This window comes from Medicago sativa, chromosome 7, assembly GCF_051527215.1.
Source record: "Medicago sativa cultivar Bolivia chromosome 7, Bolivia_mono, whole genome shotgun sequence".
Taxonomy (NCBI): domain Eukaryota; kingdom Viridiplantae; phylum Streptophyta; class Magnoliopsida; order Fabales; family Fabaceae; genus Medicago; species Medicago sativa.
The window spans coordinates 30,142,851-30,159,580 of NC_140755.1; the positions used below are offsets into that span (position 1 = coordinate 30,142,851).

A 16,730-nucleotide genomic window follows, 5' to 3' on the forward strand; every position below is an offset into this window, starting at 1 on the left:
AATGCACAAATTCTTCAGCTTTTCAATTAGGAGGCAAACTACATGAAGTAAACACAGAATATGAAAGTCATTAAATAAAGGCAAAACATAACCTACCATGGCATGGCCTTGTTATACTTTATTACAATGTATCCAATAACTGGGACTGTATTATATAACCTTCACTATATTAGTTGTTACTCCTCTGCTAAAGCTATATCATATATCTTTTTACAGCATATCCAGTAATTTGTTACAGGAAAGGGGTGAAGTCTGGTAGTATCTGCAGGGTCACTCGCTGTTCATCCAAACATTCCTAAGAAGTTCATATCTGACAGAAGCCTCATTGAGACTAACTTTCTTCCAGTTGGGTTTTGTTGATACTGGTGAGGAGGAATTGTTAAATAAAATTGAAGATAATGGGGAGTTTAATTCATCGAGCTCATCATCACTGGTGTGCGACTTCCTTACAACAGATGATCTGCTTCTTCTCAACTGACCAGGCTGAAATTCACTTCCAATCTCCCCTACAATGTCTGCAATCACTGTTGCTCGTGGAGGTGAATATACAATGGGAGCAGCAATGCATGGGAAGTTGTTGACAGACTCCTCTCCATCCTCGAGATCATCCTGCCAAATGTGTAAAACGCATGTAATCATGTATATAATCAGGCATATGAAATATCATAAGCAAAATACTATTAATAAAATAAAGGTTCAAAAGAAATGTGCAAATGTGATTTATCTAACCTGTGAGTCCAGAGCTTCAAACACATCTGCGGGAATTGGATCGGGGCAAAACTCATCTGGGACAAAATCGTCTAGAATCTTCTTGATTATTGATGCACCAAACATTGGACAGACCTTAACAAACAAAAATCCTTATACCATGATCGAGAAAAAACTTGCAGCAATTTAAAAACTGGATGAAGAAAAGCATAAGTTCATTTGCTAACCTCTTTCCTGATGGATGCACTTAACAACATATCCTTAGGAAGCATCAAGAGATCACTCAGTGCATTAAGAAGATGGAAAGCCTTGAATGATGCATTTCCATCATTGTTATCCATGTCGTCATCTTTATCCTTAAGTGAGTCGTCATCATCCATACCAAAAAGGTCAGTAAGCCATCTTGACCAGTTACCAACCTGAGAAATTCGATACAAAAAAAATAAAAATAAATATTAACCTTAAATCACAATCAAGATACAAAAAGATTACATGTAGAAAGTTGGACCTAAGTCTGTATGTTTGAATTAAATTAATGAGTGGATGGCTAGATTCTATAGCTTTCACAAAAACTATTTGAGATCAGAATGTTACCGCAGTTTTTAGCTGAGCACCAGCTCCAAAGCTTGATTTACCAGGTGGAATGGGGAGAACCTTGGGATCACTAATTGGATCGGATATAGGATCAGATGGAATGTCATCAGCAGATTCCCGAAGAATGGCATTGAACATAGCAACATCTAATCTGGCTATGCACTGCTCCATTACCTAAAGTTACAAAAATGCTTTTAATGTTTGATTGAAACGCCTAAGTTCAACAAACTAAGATTGAACATTGATTACTATATTTACAGATAACATCATTTGGTGGAGTTGCGAGTGTTACTATTCATGCTTGATCAATTTGCACAGATCATACTGTTTGAATCCCATATTCCTCCCAAGAGGATTCGATTGGAGACGCTAAGCTCTGGTGAAGATTTTAATCACGAGTCAAGATACCTTCTACGTCAACCCCGTGATTCACAAGAATCAATGCCAGATATAAAAGGCACAACTTACATAACTGTGATTAATCATTATTGCCACTATACAATGGTTAACAGTATCGTATGATATAGAAGTCGTAGATACTAAATGGATACCTAATGCAATCTAACAGATATGAGGCCAGGAAGTAGAAAGAATATGCATACATTTCTTTACAATTCCATAAAATCGGCAGTCTATTAACTCAATTCTATAAACAATATTCTTTTAACTTCCCATTTCCATAAAATCAACTATCTTTACAAGTCATTTTTTCATTCACTGACAGAACAGATGCATTCATTTCTTATTATTCTTTATTTACAGAATCATCCATTTCAAAGATTTTACCCTACCCATGCTAATTAAACCTACAAAAAAAAAAATAACAATTGAAAAAGAACAACAGAAAATGGTTCAGTACTTTTTACCATAGTAAAAAAAGGATAAAGGAACTTGATGAACTAACCAATCTAGGCAGCACAGGAAGACAGCCACACTCATGCCCTCCAGCTCGGACGGGACAGATCCTTTCACAGGCTTCTCTGAAAGCATTCTTCCAAATATCTAGTGATAAATTTCCCGGCTCTTGATCATGTGAGCTAGACATCTTTGTAAAGCTTTTCCTTGATGTAGAACCCACATCCTTATGAGTAATCTTTGAATCAACAAGCTGCATATGTGGAGTCAGAGACTGGACACATACATAATGGTTTATGTTAGACGCAATAGAATTTGTCGATAACAATAATCATCTTGTATGGAAATATTAGGATTGTCAAAACAAAAGGGAGCATGAAATAAAAGAGTTACCTGCCACCAAATAGATTCCACGATGCGAGAGAAGATCCAGGTTTCAACCTTTTCCAGTCCTGATGTGAACAAGTTTGGGTCATCCCAGTTATCGAGACCTCCATATTCAACTTCTAAATTTTTGCTTTTCTTAGGAGTGAATCCTTTCCAAATTAATGGCTGTACTATCTTTGCATTTCCCTCACCACTCTTCCTTCTTGGACTAGTTCTAGAACGATTTGATTGTGCCACATCCTTGGTGGTTTGGCTTATAATTGTTCTCAAAACAATAGAATTTGATAACCAAAATGTCAACCTGTAACCAAATGCAAGATTTTAATTAATAGGAAGTTGGTACAGTTCTGAAATCATAATGAGACTATAATTCCACATCAACAACCATTAGTAATTAATTTATCCATTTTCATTTAGAATTTCATTCAGGAAATTTATCGGCTAATGTCACTTGTCTCGTCTTTTATTTATTCAGAATATGCTCCTTCTCGATTTAGAAAATGTTCCGACAGTGCAAGACCTATAATAAGTCAACATAATTAAAAATTCTATTCATGCCACAGAAGCTTTCGTTTTCTTAACTAATTAAAGACAAATAAACTTTTTTGAACTAAAAACCAATTCCAAACTTTACATGTTAAAGCACCTTTTGATGCTTTATACTCAAGGACACTTCAAAATATTGGCTTGACTAGTGATCCATTTAGCACCGACAGTTTAGATCAAAGATGTGTATCATTGTCTGACACCGACACAATACTAACACATGATTGTTAGATTCTACCACTTCCATTTTCTTACATTATGCAAGTGTCTATGTGTCAGTGTCATGGGATAAAACCAAATAGCTAAATTAAAATTCAGAAACAATTTACTTACTATTTATCATAAAACACAGTAAAAGCCTAACGACTCACCTTGGTACATCATTTCCACATGCCTTTGCAACAAGTACTAATCCTGAAACTGCACTTTTAGCTGCACCAGACCTTCTTGCTGGAATATTTTCTTTACAAGCATGAAGGTACAGCCTGGAAAGGCGGCGAGCTGGGGCATGAACTTTACTCATGGAGCTTCCATGCTCAGCAGCTACAGAATATAAAGCAGCCTCAATCGAAGCAGCTTCTCTTAACTCTCCTTCAAGCATATTTATCTTGTTTTCCAACTGCTCAATCTTGCTATCTAAACTGGTGTTTTTGCCATCCCGTGGATAAATCTTACTATCTTTTCTTTCACCGCTTCTGATGTTCCCTCCATTGTTTTGAGCATCTCCATTGATGCCATTTTCCTTTACCTCAGCATGATAATTGTTACCGAGCAATCCAGTACTCCTAGTTAAGTCTCCTGCTGACCTCACAGACTTTACATATTTCGATCTTTCACTCTTTGGATCATTGCTAAGCTTGTCCTCGACAGAATTATAGTAATATTCATCACTTCCTCCTTCCTTTACACAATATTTGTCGGCTTCCTCGCATCTCTCCCTTAATTTGTCTTCGATTTCCAAATCATCACAGTTTACCGAGTCTGAATTCTTATTTATGAAGCGATTGCTATCTAGAGAAGCCTTTTCTTGAATCTCCTGATTTAAATTTTCATGACCACTGCTTTTAGACCTACTCGGAGAATTTTCCTCCAAGGATATGGGAGAATAATCTGCACTAGGAGAATCAACTTGCTTTTGGGTTGTCTCTAAACCGTGATTGGGAATATTTGTCATAGAACTATGACCATTTATTGAACTCCCGGCATCAGAGGATGCATCCGTATTTGACATATCCTGTTGCATTATACTAAAATTTTCAACCCTTGTTTCTGAAACCAAGTGTTGTTCCTTGTCATTCCTACCATTTTTCTGAGCTCTTCCATTCTGCAAGTCAGTAGCAATCACTATATAGCTTAGATATGCACAGCAAGCAGATGGCATGCTGATAATGACACGAAAATAGAATTTCTTATTTTCGTTGCATTGATTCATTCGAACAATTTATGTGAAAGGGTCCTAAACTCTGTGATCTTATTCATGGAATAGGGATGGAGGACAATAAAAACTGTCACACATTATTATCATTGGGTTTACTAAGAAATTTATGTTGCTTCTACAAATAAAAGGATAGAATAGGGGAAAACAGGAGTACCTCTTCACGATCAGGAGAATTTATAACTGCAGCCATAGACGAATGAGAGGAAACATCATCATCAGTAATAGCATCAATCTCAGCTTCCTCAGCATACTCTCCATTCATCAAAGCCGAAACAGAATCACCACCACCACTGCAATTTTCCTTTGACAAAGTGTCCTTCAACGTGGACTTAGAGCGATTCTTTTCAACAGGCTCGATTTTAACAAATAAAATTGGCTGATCTGTGTTTCTGTAGTTCCTCTTGCAATTCAATGGTACACTAACGCTTAACGTCTCTCTAAGTATACCACAATCCGCTAAGTCTACAATGGCAGTCCCAAGCAACTGACCTTTAACAATCTTCTCCCTTCTAGGCTCGTACAAGTTAAACTCCAAAGTATTCTTCTGGAAAGCATCAACATTTTTAACAGACATGTCCTTCACCAGTGTCACAGAAAGCCTAAATGACTCATTAAACTCGACTTTCCCTTCACCAAGTGAAGCGGAAACAGATTTCGTAGACCCAGAAGTTCGCTCGCCATTCTCCCATTGTATCAATACAGATTTAATAGATCTGAGAGATTGTGACGGCGGCCAAGGCTTAAGCTCCTCAATGTGAATTAGGTAATCCAATTGAACCGTACCGCCACTTCTTCGGCCTTTTCCTTTCATGGTTTTCAAGATTATGAAATTTCTAGATAAAAACTTATACTTCCTTAAATGCACTTGAATGTGTAGTACAAATAGTCACAAACTCTCTGAAATACAAAAGATTAAAGAAATAATCAATAAATACTACACTATTTTTCATTTAAAAACAACCATGAGACACTAACACATACTTAGAAACCCAAGAGCGCTTAGATGAGATGACACGCGTCTCTTGTAGTTTAATCAAGGTCTTGGGTTCGAATCTAGCATTGGGCACGCTGCAGCGTTAAATACTCAAAAAATAGAAAATAAATAAAAACATAGTTTTTTTAGCTGAAATTGTACACAAATGCACAAGGTTCTTGATTTGTGAGACAAAAAATAATAGATCAAGAAAGTTGAAGAAAACCCAGTAAAAAAGTTTAAAACTTGAAGCTAAAACATAGCAGAAAATGGGTAATGTATATGATAGAGTAAGGTAACAGATTAGTTATAAGATTTTACCAAGAAAAGAAGATTGAATTGCAACAAAAGTCATCAAAACTTGCAATGAGAAAGAAAGAATGCTTGAAATAGAAGGAGATTGAATAGCATAATAGAAGTCTTACCAAGAAAGCAGTGGCAGGTAGAAGCAGAATCAGAAAGCTGTAAGCTAGTATGGACTTGTTGAGTGTGACTCAGAAGCTAAAAGTGAATGAAAATGAAGATGAATTATATTTTAATATGATAAAAGAAAAAAAAGAAAAAAAAGAGTGATAATGATATATGAACAAGATAATTGTAGGTTTTTTCCCTGTAAATAAATTTATTTTATTTTTATTTCAAAAATTATGAGTGATTTGTTTCATGTTTTTTAAGACGGAGTAAATGATAATCATCATTGAAATTCATGTACATAAATGAAGGGGTTAAAATTCAAACATGATCATGAGTTTTGACGAGTTAGGATCCTCTCCATTTAGTTTCATCTTCATTTCTTTGTCCAACCAATTGAGCTAAGCTCACGAGGACCATCTTCATTTCTTTTATTTAAATAGATAAAGACACAATGAAGTTTGAAAAAAATTAATAGTGGTGAAACCTATTTAGTAATATGACTCACTATATATTTGTTTTTGTCTATTTTTAATCAAATTGCATTATTCATTTGTTTTATACAAATGGAGAGGATCTTTACACAATTTCAATATATTAATTTTCATATTTTTACCGATTGAGATATTGAGTTATGATATAGGTATGGATTTCACAATTAAATATTTAATTTTTTAATTTAATTGTTTGTGCGGCTGTTATTGGTGCTAGGCGTGTAACGTTTATAATGTTGAGCACGTGAAATGGAATAATCATTTTAGTGGAAAAAAGTGGTTCATTTATGTCCAAAAATAAAAACAGAGAGAGGTTGGTTTAGTAATTTTGCTGGAAAAAAGTACATGTTTTGTTGGAGTATCAAAGGAATTTACATTATATTTGGATGAAAAGATTTCTGATGAAAAGAAATTTAAAGAAAAAAAAATTCCAAATATATGGAATATTTGTCTTATTTGAAAGGTTAGAAGAATGAGTGGAGACAGAGTTTTTGTGTAGAATTTTTGTGTGTAAAATTTATCAAATGAAAATACGTTACATGTTTGAATAGATATTATTATCTTGTGCTTGTGAGCTTAACTCAGTTGGTAGGAACAATGCATAAAATATGCTTATGCAAGGTTCGGGGTTCAAACCTCGACCACCACCAAAAAATAGATATTATTAATCTATTATGTAGAATAGATTAAGGTTCGGGGTTCAAACCCCGGCCACCACCAAAAAAGTTCAAACCCCGGCCACCACCAAAAAATAGATGTAGAATAGATTAAGGTTCGGGGTTCAAACTCCGGCCACCACCAAAAAATAGATATTATTAATCTATTATGTAGTCATTTTAGTTCTATTTTTTTAATAAAAAAAGGTTATGAGTAAAGTATTTATGTAGTCATTTTAGTTCTATTTTTTTAATAAAAAAAGGTTATGAGTAAAGTATTTATGTAGTCATCTTAGTTCTATTTTTTTAATAAAATTATGTAGTCATTTTAGTTCTATTTTTTTAATAAAAAAAGGTTATGAGTAAAGTATTTATGTAGTCATTTTAATTCTATTTTTTTAATAAAAAAAAGGTTATGAGTAAAATATTTATGTAGTCATTTTAGTTCTATTTTTTTAATAAAAAAAGGTTATGAGTAAAGTATTTTTTTTTTAAAGAAGGTTATGAGTAAAGTTGTCGTGTTTCTTTATTTTTCCCCATTCATTCTTTATTATACTTATATTTGTTACATGAGAAAAAGCAAAGCAAAAACAAAAATAAAAAAGAGATTATTGACCGCGATGATAAGTAACACCCATATTGTCTGTCGTAAGCAATAAATGAAGCTCATTTGAAGGATTAAGCACAATCAATAGATCACTCGTAGACCTTGTTCCAAGTTTGGCTAAGAAGTCATCACACATATTAACCTCCCTAAGAGTGTCCCATATTTGAAAAGTTCAATCTTTAACCATGTATTTTCCAATAATAGCTATCTCATTTTCATAGTGATGAGTGGAAACATCACCATGCTGCACTAGGTGAATAGTATGCATGGAATCAGTGTAACAAATAATGCGTCTCATACCTTCATCCCAACAAATTTGAATCTGATGCATTAATGTCAAGATTTCAGCATGATGAATATTTGAGTAGCCAATATTACCATGAAAACCACGTATAAATTGTCCTTCTAAGTCTCTAATTAAGCCACCAAATCCTGTCATCTTCGGGTTGGTTTGAGCACTATCATCCACATTAAGAATATATGAGTCAGGATGACCTCTTTGCCAAGAAATAAGTTGAGGCTGAATGCTAGAAATCTCCTTATGCATACCGCTGAAAGCTTGAGCAACATCATGAGTCATAACCTTGATTTTTGAAAAAGAAGCCATCACAGACATGCTTATATCATAAAAAATATTTGCATTTCTAGCACACCAAATACTCCACATGGTAATAGGAATCACAATGCCAAGCTTGTTAACACTATCGTGGGACCACATGAATGTCGAGCAATCCTCCTCAGGTAAACCGAAATTAGGACCCACCATCAAGTTCCATATAGCTTTTTCTCGGTTGTAATTAAACAAACAATGCCCAAGGTCTCAGGTTCATTATCACAAATAGGACAAATGGAGTCTAATGGGATACCTCGATGATTCAATATAGTTCGTGTTGGGATCGCAAGATGCATCACTTGCCAAAAGAAGAATTGGATGTTGGCTAGGATTTTAACACAATTCCAAGAATCTCTAAGTATGAGAGGAATTGTCTCTTCATCATTCAACCAACTATATGCAGATTTTGCCGAGTAGGCACTAGAGGTACAATTATTCCAAATCTAATTATCAGTGACATCATCCACTAGATGAGTCATCGTTTCCAAAATCTTACTTCTGACATCTTGGGGGCAGCTTGGTATAAACAATTTGTAGGTTACCTCCATCCCTAGTAATAATATCTCGAATTTGAAGATCAATATCTTGTATTTGAACAAACGACACAAGATGAAATAAGGGATCCTTTAGAAACCAAGGTTCGTACCATATACTAGTGGTACCATTTCCAATTTTGAAATGAAATCCATCCTCCAATACTTTAAGTGCTTTTACAATGGTATTCCAAATAGGAGAGCCATTGCCATTTCTCACAAGGAAAATATTAGATCCCTGAAGATACCTTGCTGAAAGAATGTGAGACCATAAAAGGTTACTAGGTTTAAACATATCCCACACAAGTTTACCGAGCAACACAATGTTTTGTTTCCTCGCAATTCTCACTCCAAGACCCCTATTTCTTCTTAGATTTAGTAATTTTTTTCCAACCAACCATATGCATACCTTTATTTGTGGACCCTTTCCATATAAAGTTGCGAACCGTTTTGTCAAGATGGTCACACACATACTACGGAAGCCACTGAATTTGCATGCTATAAGCGGGGATTGCAGTCAAAACAGAGTTAGCAAGAGTAATACGACCTGGTTTGTTGAGAAGTCTCCATTTCCAAGATGCTAGCTTATTGGAGACTCTATCCATAATACTAGAGAAATCCTCTTTCTTAATTCTTCCATGGTGCATTTGGAAGCCAAGATATTTCCCCAAGTTGGATGTAAACTGGATGTGAGTGGTGCCAGTGATGCTCTCCTTTCTTCTTCTAGTAACACCCGCTGAAGCAAACACTCATGGCTTATCCAAGCTAACTTTATTATACTTATATACTAAAATGAAACTTTCTCCACTCAATTTTTAAAGATAATATTTTACATTTTATTCGTTCTTTGAGTTCATTGAAAAAAAAATTAGTTCAATGAAATATAAATTATACATTTTGTTAAAATATGCAAATGTACACAATTTTCATTTAATTTCTTCTATTTAATTTTCTAACTATATTTTTCAATAATTTCTTCCATTCTATATTATTTACCATTGTCGTCAAAATCAAGTACACTTAACCCAATAACACTTAGATTAAATGATAAATGATCTCTTTCGATTTAACAAAGGTTTTGAATTCGAATCCCAAGAGACTAAGAATTAGTAGTAAGATTGAACTCCAATCTAAGAAAATTTCACTGTCAAATTTTGCTATTCTTTTAACAATTAGGAAAGATTTTATTTAACTATTATTCATAGTTAATTGGGTTGGCTCTTTTTTCTGGACAAAAAATTGGGTAGGGGGAGTTCCTCTTTGCGATAGGTATATGCAGTTATTTGAATTATAAAAAAATGCAACGATATTTGTTGTTGACATGTGTCAGATAGGGTAGGTGAGGGAGGAGAAAGGTGAAAGTGGAGGTGGAGGTTGTTTGCGTTGGAGGAGGAGATGATGGAAGAATGTTGTTTTTTGCTTCACAATATTGTTTTGCCAAAGGTGCCAGTGGTGTTTATCAATTATTAATTGTTGTAGAAGAGCTTGTTGATCGATTTTTGATAGACAATATCTGGCATAAACAAGTTTCATTAAAAGTTTCTTTATTTGTGTGGCGTCTTCACCACAACCGTCTTCCAACAAAAGATAATTTAATTCAATTTTTTGATATAGAATTTAACTATTTTTGCTTAAAAATAAAAGAATTTAACTAGTTTGGTAGGTATCTATCAAAAAGAAAAGAAAAACATTGGTTTGATATGTATGAAGTTTTTCTATTTTTAATTGAAATATTGAAAATTCACATTTTGGATGTTGACGTTATGCAGGGGTTTCCCTCCTGGTTATGGTTTGTACATTCAACTTTATCAACATATTTTTATAATAGACACATAAGAAAGAAGAATGCATACATGAAGATAATAATTTTGGAGAGTAAAAATAAAAAAAATGGAACAAGGTATGAACACAAAAAGCAACAAGAAGAACACAAGGAATGAGACATATAAGAAGAAACGTGAAAGAATAAACAAGAAGAACACAAGGAATAACCTCAAGAAGAAACAAGAAGAAACAAGAAGAACACAAGGAATAACCAATTGTTTCACTGACAAAAAATAAAACAGGGATAAGATAGTAATTTTTTTAATTAAAATACTCTATTTCATTACATACACCCCAAATTGGGTAGAATGAAAAATAGAAGGATATGATGGTATGGGATGGAATGGATTTCATTCATTATTTACAAATCCAAACAATGGAATATAACTATATACCACTCCATTCCATTCCACTCCACCATATTCCATCAATCCAAACAAAGTCTAAAATTGTTGCATATACAAATGTATATAATTTTTTTTGACAAAAATGTTGCATATATATGAACAACTAACAATAATCCTTCAAAAAAAAAACTAACAACATCAAATAAAATAAATGATCAATTGCAAGTTGCCATCGCTTGAGAACATTTTTCACGTTAGATAGGATTCCTAAATCTTAAATGTCAGCAATGTTTGGTGAAGTCCCTGCAAAACCTGTTAAAGCAAGATAGTGTCATTATGGTATGATAAATTGGATAACACTTAGATTAAATGATAAATGATCTCTTTCGGTTTAACAAAGGTTTTGAATTCGAATACCAAGATAGTAAGAATTCTAATTCCCAAACGTTGATTTAACAAATAATGCGAATAAATTTAAACAAAAAAGAATGTTACACATACTCATCAATCATTCATTCGAATAATAAATAATAAGTCATATTTCAGAATGCGGAAAATACTTCAAAAATATTTCAAAAAATAAACGAGTCTGATACTCAATCGTCATTGTGGAAAATATCATAAGGATTTCAAATACTTAAACTTCCTAAAATTAAACATTCAAAGTTTGATCACAACCCTAGTGTTACATATCAGAGCACGTGATTATTCGACTACATAAATAATTAGATAATAGCTATAGAAGTATATCTCTGTCGCCACCTTTTAAACGTCCCACAAACTAGAGCTCCTCGTCATGAGTGTTTGTACCCCAATAGTACAGAAACCATAGTACACAACAATAAAGGGGTGAGAATATTCATCATAACATATATTGAGATACATAAATAATATATAAATAAGCATAACATCATATATCATCATATACAACATATTCACAATTCTTCATCAGGTTATACAACATCATTCACACATCCTCGTTATCTTAAATTTTAAAAGATTAAAGAAATGCACATAACATTCACAATACATCAACATAACACATATCACATATGCCACATATGTCACATATACATCATATACACCTAACATGAGCCATATGCTAATACACTTTGTTCCTAATCCTATATGCATCCCGATACCGGTTTCTAATCAACATTTGTATGTCAGAGTTGTGTTACTGAACATACATATATCCTAATCAATATTTCTATGTCAGAGTTGTATTACTCAACATACATACATCATTCGTCTTTCGTCATTTTTATGCAATATGATATGATGCATGAAGACTCACTAACACCATATAGAAAATACATCGACAACAGATTATCTTTATAACATAATTCATTTTGTCATTTTACTTGTTAATATAAAACAAGTACATCATTCGTCATTATTCGTCATTCATATACATCATTCGTCATCCATATACATCATTTTACGTCGTCATTATTCAACATTATACAACATCATAATTACGTCATCTTTCAACATTATACAACATCGTCATTACTCAACATCGTCCTTAAAACCTATACTCAACATCAACTATTCTCATGCACAATGTGTTTCATCCTAACAGTAACATTCCCTTCCTTGTTATTAATTAAGTTTCCCCCTCACCATTTTCATTACATCTATCACAATTATTCTCCTCTTTAAAATAACTTTACGTCATATTATTTTGTTTCATCATTAATGATCTTATAGGGCACTAATTCCATCTCACCATGAATAGAGTCTTTACTCTTCGTCACAAATATACCATAACGTAGTATTATGTTTCTCTTTCATTGTCATTTATAACTTGAACCATCCTCATCATCATTACCTCGTTCTAACTTAGGTCTTTATTTCTCTAGTGATTTATTATCTTGTCTCATCACTAATATTACCTCTAACATCATTCATTACTTAACACACAATTTTTTTTCCCGTTCTATTTCAATTTATCAATTCTCTCAACATCATCTATCATCTTAAATCGTCCACACTTTATTCATCTTAACTTAAGGTCATTATTTCACCATTATTATTATTACTATTATTATTTCTAACATTATCCCTTACTTTAACTTACGCCTTTCTATTTTCAGTTACCTTCGCCTTATTTCTTCACATAGCATCTTCATTACCTTAAACCACTTCATCATTCTACTTGTTCATTTTGGCTCTACACCTTACCCTCTATGGCGTATCCTATTCTTCGTCTTCGTTTCTTGTTTATGAACTATTCCTAAAACAATTCCCTTTTCTTCATTTATCCCTTATCTTCTTTCTCATTCATCTTACTCTCTTCTAATCTATTCATATCCTAACTCACATCCCTTACCACTCATCACGTCATTCATTTTCTTCATACACAACTCTCTATCTTCGTTTATATTTCATCCTAACAATCCCCTCATTGTCATCAATCCTCTAATCCTTACCGCGATTGACACCATATCCCTTTATTTAACATACTCCTCTCTATTTGTTTATGAACTATTCCTAAAACAATTCCCTTTTATTCATTTATTCCTTAACTTCTTTCTTATTCATTTTACTATCTTCTAATCTATTCATATCCTAACTCACATCTCTTACCACCCATCTCATCATTCATTTACTTTATACACAACTCCCTATCTTCGTTTACATTTCATCCTAACAATCCTCTCATTGTCATCAATCCTCTAATCCTTAACGCGACTGACATCTTTCACCATATCCCTTTATTTAACATACTCTTCTCTATCATCGTTTACCCACGCCTCTTCGTATCTTTATCATTACTATTTACCTTGACTCTTCTTCCATTCAACCTAACAACTTTCCTACGCTCTCGCTCTTCATATATACTTGTCACTAAATTTATCATGTACTCTAATTTACTATTATTTTCATCTTTATTAGTTCATGTATTACCCTCTTATAGCTCTCTCTACTTTACCTTCAAATCTTTCATAAGCATCATTTATTACATCGTTCATCATCGTCATATAACATTTATACTATCATCATACATCATCATATTACAACATTAACATCTTATTCATTAATTAACATCATATCTACATATTATATATATAGTTCACGTGTTCGTTAATTCATCATCATGTTCAGAACACATATCCGTCATTAGTTTTATCCCCATTTCCTACATCTTTTACCCTAGTGACATGTCTTACCCTCCGCTCTCAGTCTGAAGATATTTGTCACTCCATTCATCATTCCTCATAATGTCTCCCCCCTATTAATTTAGGCTCATTAATTTTAGGATCTTATTTTCATATATAGTTTCATCGTTACTATCTTCTATTTCTTAAGCCACTATCATCGGTTCATGTTTTTAACTCATTATTACCTTGAGGTAATCACCTCTATTTATGTATAAACACACTTCCTCATTTAGATATATATTTTAAGGACCCTTACTTTTACTCTAAACACTAACGGCTTCTTAAACTCACTAATGCTCTCATAGATGTTTTAGAGTCCACTAAAAGTGTTATGCTGAAATTTCATGTAAAACGCAACATGATTCACGTGCGGTATTTTAATCATAACTCAAGTTCTAAAAATCCTATTGGAGTCCAACCAAAATAAAATGAAAGCTAACATTCATATCTACAACTTTCATGAAGATGCCCAAACCAAATTCTGAACAAAAAGTGGTAGAAAAGTTGATTTTCCTAAGCTTGGGGAAAAGGCACGACCCTGCTGACCACTGTTGACCTCTGTGTAGTATTTTGATAATATCTTGAGTTCTAGATGCTTAAATGGAGTCCCTCCAAATTCTATGAAATTTAACATCCATATCTACAACTTTCTTAAAAACATTTAAACCCAATTCAGAACTTTCCAAACTGAGGCAGTAACTTTGTGTTTTGCACAATGACAACAAAATTGCAGTTCTGCTGCGATTTCGCCTTGCAGAACCCTTTTCGACTCCGTTTTCGATCTTATACTCTCCAAACTCGACCCTAATCTTCACCCCATGATAACCCTATCATTCAAACACTAATTCTTCGTTAACCTACCAGATTATCCACTCTTTTTAAGGCTAAAAAACTCAATTAAAAAACCTAAACTAGTTTTCCTCAATTCTCATCTTTCAACTTCGTCTTTTAATTTGGGGTTAATATGTCTTTACCCGCCTGTAATATAGGTCATTTCCGGTTTTACCCCCTGTAAAATATTTTTTTTGGATTTCGTCCTTGTAATTTGAAGATTTTTGGTTTTGGACCTTCATCAATTTTGACAGTACAAAATCGAAGATATGGCAAGGGGTAAACCGAAATTTGCTTAAATTAACTGGGGGGGGGGGGGTAAACCGAATTTTTTTTAAATTACAAGGGGGTTAAACCTAAATTTGCTCAAATTACAGGGGGTGAAAATTTTCATGAAGGTCCAAAACCAAAAAAATTTCAAATTTCAAGGAGGAAATTCAAAAAAAATATTTTACAGGGGGAAAACCGGAAATGACCTATATTACAGGGGGTAAAGACATATTAACCCTTTAATTTGTTCATCATAAATCTCTCATCACAATCTCACATCATAACAGAAATATTATCTTAAGAATTAAACACCCCCGTCATATATCAATATACCCTAAAGTGCAAAGATTCTCCCTTACCTCAAATTCTCCGAAAATGCGGCGGTTGGCTTTCTTCTCCTTAGCTAGGGTTTCCTCCTCTCATCTCTTCTCTTTTATTCTTTTCTCCGGTTCAGCAAGAGTGTTTATTTTGATTTTCTATCTCTCTATTTATACTAGGGAGTTGAACTATACAACAATTATTAATTTTCCTCTCCTCAATTTACTATAATTTAACTTCTTCCTCCCCCACTTATTTTATTACTTTTACTCTGCACCTTCCAGTTCTATTTTCTCATCATATTAATCCTTATCACCTATCAATCACAATAATAAATAAAACTCCGTCTATTTACCCTCATTAATTTAATAAAATAGAAATTCGGGGTGGATAAATGGCAATGGCTACTAGACCCAGTCAAGGGTTATTCAGTCAGTGGTGTTTACCAATTATTAGTTGTTGTAGAAGAGCTTGCTAATCGATTTTTGATAGACAATATCTGGCATAATTAAGTTCCATTAAAAAATTCTTTATTTGTGTGGCGTCTCCACCACAACCGTCTTCCAACAAAAGAAAATTTGATGCGTAGAGGTATTATACAATCGAGTTCAAACAAGTGTGTTAGGGTTTGTGGTATGGTGGAAATAGTTTAACATCTATGTTTGCATTATGATTATTTCACAATATATAGTTGTTGCCTTATAAGGAAGTGGATTGGAATCTCCTCAGTTAATCTGTCTTGCTTAGCATATCATTTCTTGCAGTTTGGTAATATTGGTGGTTTCTCCATATTATCTCGCTCGTTCTCATGTGTTTGGACCACATGGAAAGAAAGGAATAATATGGGGTTTTATTTTTCTAACAATGAAGATTATTTACATCATTTGCTCGACAAAATTAAGCTTATTTCGTTTTGGTGGTTAAAGGCAAAAAAAAAAAAATCCTTCTTTTGCTTTTGACTGTCATATTTGGTGGTTTAATCTCTTGTTGTGTATGGGTTTTACCACATAACTTTTTCTTTTTTGTATTTTGTTGTTCAATATTGTTGTATATGTAACAATTGCTAAACTCTTAGTGCATTATCGAGTCATACTTTGTGCAAGATAAATATTTTGTTTCGTTATAATATAATTTGTTTTGGCTTGTTAAAAAAGCCTA

The 16,730-nt window shown here is 33.3% G+C and overlaps 1 protein-coding gene across 4 annotated transcripts; it reads right to left on the reverse strand.

Moving 5' to 3' along the window:
- Positions 1–48: 48 nt before the first annotated feature.
- Positions 49–6,010, reverse strand: LOC146905510 (uncharacterized). Of its 4 annotated transcripts, none has more exons than XM_085731037.1 (10): positions 5,927–6,010; positions 5,510–5,581; positions 4,683–5,425; positions 3,462–4,414; positions 2,551–2,845; positions 2,207–2,431; positions 1,303–1,476; positions 936–1,127; positions 730–843; positions 49–609 (listed from the first exon to the last, which is right to left on the reverse strand). In XM_085731037.1, the coding sequence occupies exons 3-10, from the start codon at positions 5,337–5,339 to the stop codon at positions 271–273; spliced, it is 2,949 nt and encodes a 982-aa protein (XP_085587163.1). In that variant the 5' UTR covers positions 5,340–5,425; positions 5,510–5,581; positions 5,927–6,010; the 3' UTR covers positions 49–270. The 4 variants fall into 4 exon arrangements, with proteins under 4 accessions (XP_085587163.1, XP_085587164.1, XP_085587165.1 ...); XM_085731038.1 differs by having other exon boundaries at positions 5,510–5,596; XM_085731039.1 differs by having other exon boundaries at positions 5,823–6,010.
- Positions 6,011–16,730: the final 10,720 nt, after the last annotated feature.